Genomic DNA, 10,273 nt, shown 5'->3' on the forward strand with positions numbered 1-10,273 from the left:
ACTATCGAGGGCTAAAAATAAAGACCTTATCATTTTATTACTTTAAAATGTTACAAACGAAAAATTAAATGGTTATTTCTCTCGAATGGAATCACATTCTGAGCTGCGTATACACATAAAAAAAATGATTTTTGCCCTTGGACTGTGACTGATTAAATCTAAAAAAAATCTCGATTCATGTCACGTTTACAGAACTCCTTCCTTTACTTATTAATTATTTAAATATTTTATGGTTAATTCCCAAGGTCTAATTAAAACTTAAAAACCAATTTTCCATGCCTTTATAGTATAAATAATAACGCTTAATAGACTTTCGTTTAATAAAAGAAAATTACAGACAACTAGAGATTTTAATTGGCTCTTTATGTGGCACTCTACTGTGACTATATACATATATATGAAAAAATATAATTTTCTTCACCTAAAACGTCACGAGTCTTAAAATGAACCCAAGTATGGACTTTTACAGTATTTTCAAAAGTCCCAGGCTGGTTTTTAACTTTTTCTTTTACTGGCCAGTACCGAATAAACCGTTTTCAAGAAAACTCAGGGTAGTCGTGGCTTTTATTATACAATTCGTATTTCAATTACTATTGGTCCTTCAAATGGCCTATTCTTATCAAAGACCAAAGATCTTCTTCGAGGTCTGCACCGTGTTCATTGTTATCGAGTCTTACACGTTCAAGCATATTTCGTTTATTTGGCACGAAAAAGAATTTTTGGATTTGTATGAGTTTTTGGAGGACGATGCCTTGGTGAGTGGTAATTTGACAATCTTCTCTTTCAACATTTTTTATAAAGGTAACACTGTTCTTCAGGTTTCTATCCCCCGTCACCTACATCCATTAATGCAGAAATCCCTCCGGGTGGCCAAACAGGTGGGGTTCGGTTATTTAATCAACTGTGCAGTCACCGTTTTCCTCCAAAGTACCATTCCCTTACTCACGGACAAAAACCTCCCGATTCCCTTCTCTTTGTTCGACTTGGGACGACTCCACGCCGCCATTTACTTCCTCCAAATTTGGGGGATGTCCCACTCGGCGGCCACCAATAGCGCCCTGGACTTTCTGGCGTATAATTTCATGTGCATCATCAACGGCCAGGCCAAAGTCTTGAACGAGAAGATCAGGACGTCCGGGAATCTGCAGAACGAAGAGGATCTGATCGAACATTTGAACAATTGCGTGTATCATCACAACAAGGTTATCACGTAAGCGCTTATCATCTCGAGAAAAGTCGTTATTTTGTCAGAGTTTTCTTTTTTAGGCTTGTCCAGAAGGTGGAAAATGTTTTTTCCATGATTCTACTGATCCAGTACCTGGCCAGCATCGTGGCGATTTGCAATATTGGTTTTCAGTTAGTTAATGTAAGAATATGCCGAATAGAGACGGGATCCTAAGTGAAAAATCATCTCGTTTTTCAGGTTAAAATTTTCAGTTTTCAATTTTTCTCTATGTTATTGTTCTTATTGGCCATGATGTGTCAGTTGGGGGTCTACTGCTGGTTCGGCAACGAGATCATCTTAAATGTAAGTGGTTCATCAGTTCCTTCAGGGTTATCAATGTTTATTACAGAGTGCGGCAATCCGTAAGGCGTGTTACGACTCCGACTGGGTCGACTACAGCGTGCGAGTGAGGAAAATTCTGTTTATTATCATGGAACGCGGTAAAAGGCCACTTTACCTCACCGCCGGCAAGTTTTCCATTTTATCACTGGCCTCCTTTACGTCTGTATGAAATTATTTGACAGTTTAACGTTGGATCATATTAAAAAAAAAGACATTTCAGGTGATTAATTCGGCCTATTCCTTCTTTACTTTGATGCAACGGATGTATCAGCCGTCTGAATATGAAATATAAACTCACCTTTAAGCCTATTGACACTCAAAGCATTACTTATTCTTGTAAGAATTCGGCATAAGAATCCAAGAGTCTCTTGGTAGGAAAGTACCGGTCAAATCCATCAAAGTTTTCTGTTTTAGGTCACGGACATAGAAGAAATTCGCAGATACGGACTCTAAACCGTGAAAACTTATTAAACAAGTAGAAATCACCATAAGACAGAACTAGCAATAAGAACTTCTTTCTCTCTAATCGCTTTTGCCATTCCAAGGCATAATTTGTCTTTAATAAAATATTACTGCACCATAAATAACAAGTTTTAATTGTCTATACTGATAAAACTACGAGTGCCATTTGACAGTAAAATACCTGTGGCACGAACTTAATAAATATACCTGGACTACTAATGCATATGGCCACCATAACCAAAAATGACCGCTGCCTGGTGGCAACCATTTTGATAATGCTTGTGTCATTTTAATGTTGGTCACTCTGAACATTTTCAGTGTTGCCAACAAAAAATATATTAAATAAAGGTAATGAAGTTGGCGACGCTGACGTTTGACGTGTGATCTGTCACGAATTAAATTTTTTTTTTTTTTAAATTATTGTTTTTAGACATTCTAAATTAAAACGTATGTGTCACAAATTAGAATTGTTGAAAATGGGTTTAATAAAAACCAAATGATAGGGTTTCAATAACCTTTGTTTTTAACTAAATCTTTTATTTCCCTACAATTGGTACAACTGAAATTCGTCAGAGTGACCAACATCGAAAGGACACAATCACGCAAAATGGCGGCACCTGATAGTGGTCATTCACTTTTCATTGAATTGGCAGTCCAGTATTTATTAAAAAATTTGTTTTTAACACTGTTATTTAACTTTTACCTAAAGACGTCAAAAATAAAACAACTTTTTACTATTTATCATAACCAAATATATAAACGGAATATACCCTTAGTACTTACCTATATTATATAAATAGATATAGTGTCTGTTAAAATAAACGACTTTTTTTTTGCTCTCAGGGTTGTTATTTATTTTTGAATGTACAGTTTATTTTTCCAACACGAGAAAAAAGCTTTGGTGCTGATATCTTTTGCAACACTGCTTGTGTTTGACAGACCCAGGGGCAACTGACGATTTTAATTTTAAGTTTCTTTATACAATTGTATCTAAGTCTCTAGGAATTTGACAAGTTTGAATTCTATACTACTAATTAAAGAAGTAGAAATCACCATAAGACTTCTTTGCAGCTAGCCCTTCTTTTTAAGCCGTTCGGGTCTGTCAAATTCAAATTGCTTTTGACAGACAGTGGAGGCAACTAACCGATTTGCGTTTTTAAGAAAACTGCGTAAATTTTCAAACTTTTTGAACACATTATGTCCTAAAGCACCTGTATACTCATCACCTGCCCGAATTGCTTAGCCCGGCTAGCCATGAACGAACAAAAACCAAATTATTTACGTTGGTAACGGGCACGTCATCCGAGAATGTCGCTGTTATAGTCAAAATTTACGTTTTTTTTTTGTCGTAAGTACCCTCGAAAACCCTCTTTAAATTCAACATTAACTCGACAAAATTCATGGTGTTCTTTAGCGTATGATTTAGTGGACCCTGGCGTATAGTAAGTTCCTGTTCTCTGGACATGATCCAACGGATCAAACATGAAGAAAACCGGAAAAGAACCGCGGCTCTTGCAGAGCGTCATGGAGGCGATCGCCATGCTGAAAGAGAAACAAGGATCAAGCCAAAAACAAATTATCGAACACGTAAGTACCGGACGACTAACAGACGGCCCTCGTTACTTACCCTTCTACATTATTTCAGGTAACTAACTTACTGAAAAAAAACAAAGATGGCGCCAGAAACGTGACGATGCAAGTGCGTCGCGCCCTAGACCACGGCCTCCACACCGGCCTAATCAGACACCGAAGCGGGAAGTACGTTTTGGGGCTGGACAAACGGGACTACGCGATCTTTAGACGGTTTAGGCAAATCGCACCGTCACCGACCGCTTGCAGGAGAAGAAGACGCGGAAAACGGGGACGCAGGAGACGCCGAAGGAGACGCGGCGGACGCAGGAGGAATTACTCCAATGACGACCACGAGGGCAGCGAGGAGAGCGAGTCGGGCAGAAGTACCGCGGGAGGCACTCCGGAGCCCCAGGACCGGAGCCGCAGGAGGAGACGTCGCGGCGGAAGGAGAAGGAGGAAAAGCAGGAGGCGTCGCGGCAGGAGACACTCATCCCAGGACAATAAGAGCGAGAGCGAGTCTGAAGCGAAGAGTTCTAAGTCGGATTTGCCTGCGGAGAAGAGGAGGTCGGAGTCTGAGAAAGTCGGTAAGTGTTGTTTTATTTAGCGGGGTCTTATGAGGTACTTAAGTAGAAGTTTTTCCAGATTATCAGCAGAAGAATAGTCACCATCCGGAGCGCGAATCGCCACGTAATCAGGAGGACGATTGCATGGTGGACTGTGGGAATCCCGAATGTCTTTGCAACATCAAACAAGAAGAAGATTCGCCGAGGAGCATGTCCAGAGAAAATTACTATAACGATTCGTACTTGAACTGACCATTTTTGGGATGTCTGTTTATGGGTTTTTTGTAAGTTGTTGCGAGAGAATGGTACTTTTACATGTTTATATATTTTACAGTTTTTTTAGCTCTAATGGCTTACAAAAAACCCAAAACAGATCGAAAAGTAATTTTTTGTTTGTTTTTCGCGCCTTCATTGTCAAATGGTTAGTTTGGGTGAGCGTCCACTGAAATTTTTTGTTTTTCATTTGTCATCGGTGTTTTGTCCCCAATAAGATGTGTCTCGTCTTGTAATTAAAAAAAATATAGTTTTTTTTTCTAAGAATTTGTGTCATTTTAGTAAGTTTGGAGTGTGTGAATGTGAAATAAAGGAAAGGGAGATACAAGGCGCCATCTATTGGTCGATTGCGAATTAAGATTTGAACAATTCTCAAATATATTTGATCTCAATTTCATTGTCAATGACAATGTTTTCTTCGTATTCTTTAGCATTTTGCCAACTCATTGGTTTATTAAATCATTAGGAGAGCTTAGAGTCGAGCAGCAGATCAGAGAAAACAATTTACGTTTAGATATTTACTATGACGTCAGTAGTTCAGCATTGGACATAACCCTAATAAGTGAGTACAGACTACAGTGTGGCTGAAACTAGATTAAAGAATTCAAACAGTGATTCAAATAAATCCCCTTTAAGTTTGGTACAATATGGACGAAGGGGACGGAAAGGACAAAGAATTCCTCAGTTTTAATACACACTATACTAGAGGATAGCATGATTGAATAGCTCATTTAGCTAAAACCATCTAGCCTTCTTGGACCAACCAGAAAGACTCCGGAAGAGAAGAAGTGAGTAGCTGAGGCCAGTCATTCAATATTGAGCAACACTAACATCAAAAAGTGGAAATTTAAGGGAAACCACAAATAAAAAGAAGCCTTGAGCCCTGTCGAAGTACAGACCTCAGCAGAGGGAACAGTATTTGGTTAGAATAGCCTAAGTTGCTTAGACCAGAGGCATCTGAAAGAGAACAGAAAAAGTGGAAATCAGCTGTCAACCCTGACATAACCTCAATTAATTATATATATATTTTTTTAGTATTTTCAATTTAAACTATCCAAGAAAAACTTAACTAATTTTAATAAACAAACCGCTAAAATGGCCCTACCGGCAGCCCAAAAAACCTCCATGCTCTTAGGCGTATGCGTGCCAAGCCTAAAAACTGGCGCGTCCAAATTCAAAGTTAAAAGATTGGAACTGGATACAAACTTAAACATGGTAAATATAATTTAATTTCTTTTATTATAATTCTCCCTTATTATATAAAACTTCTCATTATAGTATTTTGCAAAACACGAATACGTTTATGCCCACGATCCGAGCAAACTGTGCAAAACCGGCGATGTGGTCTTGATCGAACAACTGGCAAAGAAACTGACTAAACTGATTACCCACGAAGTGAAAGAGGTGGTGTACCCCCTGGGAGACTTGACGTGTCCCTTAACTGGTAAAAAAATAATCGCAGGAAAGTTCAGGGATGATATTGAGGCTATTAATAAAGTTTATGGTGAGAGGAGTGGCCGGTTTGATTATGACAAAGCTCCTCCGAGAGGTTGGCAGGAAGACAAAAAAGACTTTACCCATGTGGAGACTTATATTAAGTATCATGATGATGGTACTGAGCAACCTTATGCTGTTTAGTTAAGTGGAGTTTTTGTATGTGTAGTTTTTGTGTAATATAGTATATTCTGTTTAGAAAGTATCCAACATTTTTTATTTTTTCTAATTTTAATATATTTTCTTTTCATAACATTGTAAGACAAAATTAATACCTGAAGTAGTTTTTGCTGATAGTGGCTATGGATGAAATCGTAATTCATGACAACAGTATCTATCAAATGTTGATTGTAAACAGGTATGAGTTTTGTGAAATAATGTCGCAAGTAGAAAAAATAAAAAGGATGAAATATTTGTATAGAAAATGTGTTTGTGTAAAGTCGCCAACAGATTTAGAAATTAATGAAGAATTAAAGGGGTGTTCACAAACTGGCACATCATTGAAAAGAGAAAGCTATATATCAAGGAAACCAAAAAAGATCCCTGTAATAACCCCTTTACAAAAGTGAAGTTTTGTCAATGTTGTTAGAGAGATATTTTTAGGAACATTTTTATATCCGAGAAGAATTGTTTCCTAATTGGTGCAAACCATCTTAAAATCCTATCAAGAGAAAATGTTAGAGTTCAAATTTGTCACTGACATAATAGTTTGGGTAGCAATATTTTAATGTGGTGCTATGCTTCTCTGTATAGTTGATGGTACTGTTAATAATGCAAAGTGTTGTGATATTGAAAACATTTGGGGACTAATGAAAATTGAAGTGGAACAAGCAACCCCCCAAAGTAACAAAGGTTTGATTTGTCCCATTTTACATGCCTGTACCTCCCATCATCGACCAGTATAGCAGTCACATAGTTTCTAGTGTAACTAAACCTTTAATTAAGTGTTTACAATTAAATGGAGAATGCATAAGTAAATAAAATGAATTGTTTGTTGTTTTATAATTTAAGTAATAAAAATATATACTCCAAAATTATAATTGCCCTTCCTTTTTTCCTTTGATACTTTCCAGATGGATTATAGATTTCTCATTACAATTGAGGGGGTCAGAAGCCAAGGGGTCCAAGTAACAAATTAAGAGTTTTGAGAATGTTTGATTTAAAGTTTTAGGTCATTAAAAAATATTCGGTGATGTTTTATATTTCTGTTTTTATTAAATGTTGTAATTTTAATGTTTCACAATGCATTTCATAAATTCTAGGCTACATTTTTTGGTTTATGTAAGGCTTTTTTGCGAGTTAAAACTCATAAGCCAGTCACTTAAACCCCCTTACCTTAAAAATAAAGAACATAATAATTTACCAAAATAAAGAAATGTTTATTCTAATGGAGAAATTAACATGAACTCAATATAAAGAAAAACATATTAATCATCATCGGATTCAAAATTTCTGTTAGCGTCTGTATCCTCTTCTTGGGTGACATTAATTTGTTGTTGTTGAAGCCTTGAGGTTTTTCCTTCATATAACAGATCCTTGTAAAATTTATGATGTACAGGCGGAACAAAAGGTAGTAACTGCAAGAGATTCTGATACTTGGCCAGTTTGATTTTTGGTGGGGTAACATGCAAATTTGGAAATGCTACAGTGGTTGGCTGATTCCTTGGGCGTCCAGTAGTATTTTTTTGATTTCTTGGTTGTAGACTTTCTTTATAAAACATCTTGTAAGGTTTGGCTTTTTTAAAATGCAACCATTGCATCTTACTAAGGCCTACAAGAGGCTGCATTTTAACCACAATAAATATGCGATTAACGCCTCCCACAAAATGGATCCAATCATCAGGAGTAAATATGTTTGTAAGCTATACATGTTGCCAGTACCAGTAGCTAGATCATGTATTCCAAGGTTGTATGTCCAAAGTTGATGTAAATAGTACACTTTGCTATGCAGCAAACAGTAACAAATGGAGTGGGTAGAGTTTTTTGCAGGTCAAAACATATGACATGACGAGTTTGGAGGGATTCTTTATCTAAGGTAGTGTCCTGATTCTTCAAGGATTTAACAGAAGACACTTTCCTTAAATGAATCTCGTGGTCGCGGAGTAAGGCTCTCTTTTCTTCAGAACCTGGATCTGGGGCATCCATTTTGATTTTTAAAATATCACAGGTTGAGCATGTGTCTGTGTAAGGCCGGTGAAAACTAAGGTTGAACTGAGTGTTACGGCATGAATTTCACGGCATTTGCTGATTTTTACAGGATCTGTTCATCGTTGTGAACAAGTCTTTATGCAAACTGTACATTTTTGAAATATTTAATTCTGGAGATAGATATTTATGGTTTGGGTAATCCTTTCTTCTATAATGGCCAATAAACTTATGAAAGAAATTTATATGCTCTTTCACTAAATTGATAGTGTCCTCGCTTAGTTTCTTTCCAGGAGTATGACGACGTCTTTGATCTGTATGGGCGATTCCTGTTTCTTTGTTTACTGACAGCATTATAGAACCTCTTCTGAGAAATATCCAACGTACACAAAAAAAACTGCTTACAAACGCGATAATTTTTCAACGTTATGATTGTGCTGAAGTCTTTTTTGAGAAACTGCAAGTCGATTGGGTCGTTTAGGAATATGCTTAGAAACACATGAAACAATGAACAAAGTTTGCAAGTCTCAACCATTTTGTTTCTTTCCGAGATCCCAGAAATCTGAAAATATAGACGTGCGCACTTCTTCGGTAAAATGTTCATTACATTAGTATCTACAAATTTGATCTGCTATGCTAAGCTCTGAATCTGAAGAAGACTGTGAACTGTGACTATATATTTGTGTTCTGTTCTGTGAACTATTTTATTTTGATTTAGGACGTAGTCCATATCAACATCGGAATTATCACTAAATGGATCTAAAATTAAAAAAAAAAATTACGTCAAGGAAAACATATTTCAACAAATTATATAGCACTTTGAGAACTTACCATTTTGGTCTTCATCAGAAGTAACCATTTTGATTTAAAAAAAGTTCAAAACAACTTAAAAACTTGCAAAACTTAACCTCTTCCACTCGTGTGTAATCTACTAAATGACTGATGCTCGAGTGGCAAAGGGGTTCAAGCGCACTTAGTTTCCTATGCCAATTACAATATGGGCGACTGAATCTGCTGATTTTCTCAACAGTTTATAGAGAGTAGCACTAGTATTGAAACGCACTTAGTTCTCTTTGCCATGATATAAAATAATGTTTCACCATTCAGTTTTTACACTTAGATCAATTTCTGAAAAAATTTCACTTGGACCCCTTGGCTTCTGACCCCCTCAATTATGGTTGTTTTTTTCGAATAAATAAGTTTTATGCTACAACAAAAAGTCACAAAATGGTTTATAAATTGACAAAATTTTATTGTAAAAAAAAGCCTACATAACAACATTATTACTAACATTTATTCTTGCATCATGTCTTCGGCTGTGTTTTTCAATAATTAAGTCTATTTGGTCTTCTAGTTCTGTTCCCCTTATGCCAGGATGGTAGTACTTGAGAATTTGACACATCTAAAACAAATAATTAATAAGAAATCACTTTTCTATTCACAAGTGATCATAATTCACTTACAAGTCTTATAAAAGGTGTAAAAACAGGACTACTATAGTTCTTAGCAAACATAACAACTAATATGAGCAAATTGTCCCAGTTTCTACTCATTAAAGCTTCAATTAAGGCCTTGCGGACAAAATGAAGGCTCGTGAAGTGGGTCTCGACCACATCCCAGCCATGCATTCGAATTAAACATGCGTTTAGTTTTTTAGTTACTTCGTCCATGGTGTCATTGTTCAGTCTCTCCTCAAAGTTTTTCCAATTTGTTTCAGTTATAGAGGGAAGTAATACTGTTGGTGACTCACTCGGAGGTTCTTCTACTTTGGGACTCTGTTGAGCAATTGCCCTTTCAAGTTTGGTATCCTTTTTATGGGATCTGTCTCTGGTCCTTTGTCTGCGTTGCATATTTAACTTTTTGCAAGTTTCCTTGATTAAGTCCTGTATGATTTTATTTTTTGATCTTGTGTCGGGAGTTTCGGAGGAACTATCACGATTATTCATGTTTATTACCTGGGAAATCGAATTTTATTTATTGAAAATGGCTTTTTTTTTGGAGGGTAAGCTACAAGCTAGGCAACATAACCTAAAAACATTTGACACATGTCGCTATTGACAGTTAAGTGACATTATAACGATGTTGCCGTGACGCAATTTTAAAAAAGCACAGGTCCGGCCTTTATTTTTTTTATATAATTTGTCCCAATATATTGTTTAGAGGTTTTTCGACGTGTATTCATTCTTATGAACAAAGA

At 36.4% G+C, this 10,273-nt stretch overlaps 4 protein-coding genes across 4 annotated transcripts; 3 read left to right on the forward strand and 1 right to left on the reverse strand.

Annotated features, from left to right (window-relative positions):
* The first annotated feature begins 823 nt into the window (after nucleotides 1–823).
* LOC126743072 (putative odorant receptor 92a) lies at nucleotides 824–2,148 on the forward strand. Its single transcript, XM_050450010.1, has 6 exons — nucleotides 824–1,210; nucleotides 1,267–1,366; nucleotides 1,424–1,528; nucleotides 1,575–1,730; nucleotides 1,788–1,903; nucleotides 1,982–2,148. Exons 1-5 carry the CDS (start codon nucleotides 849–851, stop codon nucleotides 1,857–1,859), a joined length of 795 nt encoding a protein of 264 aa, XP_050305967.1. The 5' UTR covers nucleotides 824–848; the 3' UTR covers nucleotides 1,860–1,903; nucleotides 1,982–2,148.
* A 1,064-nt stretch (nucleotides 2,149–3,212) lies between these two features.
* LOC126743065 (serine/arginine-rich splicing factor 11-like) lies at nucleotides 3,213–4,704 on the forward strand. The gene is made up of 4 exons (XM_050450000.1): nucleotides 3,213–3,377; nucleotides 3,444–3,616; nucleotides 3,675–4,185; nucleotides 4,244–4,704. The coding sequence occupies exons 2-4, from the start codon at nucleotides 3,512–3,514 to the stop codon at nucleotides 4,414–4,416; spliced, it is 789 nt and encodes a 262-aa protein (XP_050305957.1). The 5' UTR covers nucleotides 3,213–3,377; nucleotides 3,444–3,511; the 3' UTR covers nucleotides 4,417–4,704.
* Nucleotides 4,705–5,266: 562 nt separating this feature from the next.
* On the forward strand, nucleotides 5,267–6,136 carry LOC126743071 (28S ribosomal protein S17, mitochondrial). The gene is made up of 2 exons (XM_050450009.1): nucleotides 5,267–5,652; nucleotides 5,716–6,136. The coding sequence occupies exons 1-2, from the start codon at nucleotides 5,533–5,535 to the stop codon at nucleotides 6,073–6,075; spliced, it is 480 nt and encodes a 159-aa protein (XP_050305966.1). The 5' UTR covers nucleotides 5,267–5,532; the 3' UTR covers nucleotides 6,076–6,136.
* A 3,093-nt stretch (nucleotides 6,137–9,229) lies between these two features.
* Nucleotides 9,230–10,114, reverse strand: LOC126743068 (uncharacterized). Its single transcript, XM_050450005.1, has 3 exons — nucleotides 9,540–10,114; nucleotides 9,368–9,478; nucleotides 9,230–9,283 (listed from the first exon to the last, which is right to left on the reverse strand). The coding sequence occupies exons 1-3, from the start codon at nucleotides 10,020–10,022 to the stop codon at nucleotides 9,245–9,247; spliced, it is 633 nt and encodes a 210-aa protein (XP_050305962.1). The 5' UTR covers nucleotides 10,023–10,114; the 3' UTR covers nucleotides 9,230–9,244.
* Between the last annotated feature and the right edge of the window lie 159 nt (nucleotides 10,115–10,273).

The sequence above is a fragment of the Anthonomus grandis genome, chromosome 12, assembly GCF_022605725.1.
Source record: "Anthonomus grandis grandis chromosome 12, icAntGran1.3, whole genome shotgun sequence".
NCBI classification, from domain to species: domain Eukaryota; kingdom Metazoa; phylum Arthropoda; class Insecta; order Coleoptera; family Curculionidae; genus Anthonomus; species Anthonomus grandis.

What these genes read in the sequence shown, in the direction of transcription:
- LOC126743072 (XM_050450010.1), top strand. Translation starts at nt 849, where the DNA reads ATGCAGAAATCCCTCCGGGTGGCCAAACAGGTGGGGTTCGGTTATTTA. An exon ending in TTGGTTTTCAGTTAGTTAAT is followed by an intron (nt 1,367 to 1,423) that starts GTAAGAATATGC and finishes CTCGTTTTTCAG; the next exon opens with GTTAAAATTTTCAGTTTTCA. An exon ending in GCAACGAGATCATCTTAAAT is followed by an intron (nt 1,529 to 1,574) that starts GTAAGTGGTTCA and finishes TGTTTATTACAG; the next exon opens with AGTGCGGCAATCCGTAAGGC.
- LOC126743065 (XM_050450000.1), top strand. Translation starts at nt 3,512, where the DNA reads ATGAAGAAAACCGGAAAAGAACCGCGGCTCTTGCAGAGCGTCATGGAG. An exon ending in AAAAACAAATTATCGAACAC is followed by an intron (nt 3,617 to 3,674) that starts GTAAGTACCGGA and finishes ACATTATTTCAG; the next exon opens with GTAACTAACTTACTGAAAAA. An exon ending in GTCGGAGTCTGAGAAAGTCG is followed by an intron (nt 4,186 to 4,243) that starts GTAAGTGTTGTT and finishes AAGTTTTTCCAG; the next exon opens with ATTATCAGCAGAAGAATAGT.
- LOC126743071 (XM_050450009.1), top strand. Translation starts at nt 5,533, where the DNA reads ATGGCCCTACCGGCAGCCCAAAAAACCTCCATGCTCTTAGGCGTATGC. An exon ending in TGGATACAAACTTAAACATG is followed by an intron (nt 5,653 to 5,715) that starts GTAAATATAATT and finishes TTCTCATTATAG; the next exon opens with TATTTTGCAAAACACGAATA.
- LOC126743068 (XM_050450005.1), bottom strand. Translation starts at nt 10,022, where the DNA reads ATGAATAATCGTGATAGTTCCTCCGAAACTCCCGACACAAGATCAAAA. An exon ending in TTACACCTTTTATAAGACTT is followed by an intron (nt 9,479 to 9,539) that starts GTAAGTGAATTA and finishes TATTTGTTTTAG; the next exon opens with ATGTGTCAAATTCTCAAGTA. An exon ending in GACATGATGCAAGAATAAAT is followed by an intron (nt 9,284 to 9,367) that starts GTTAGTAATAAT and finishes TTTTTGTTGTAG; the next exon opens with CATAAAACTTATTTATTCGA.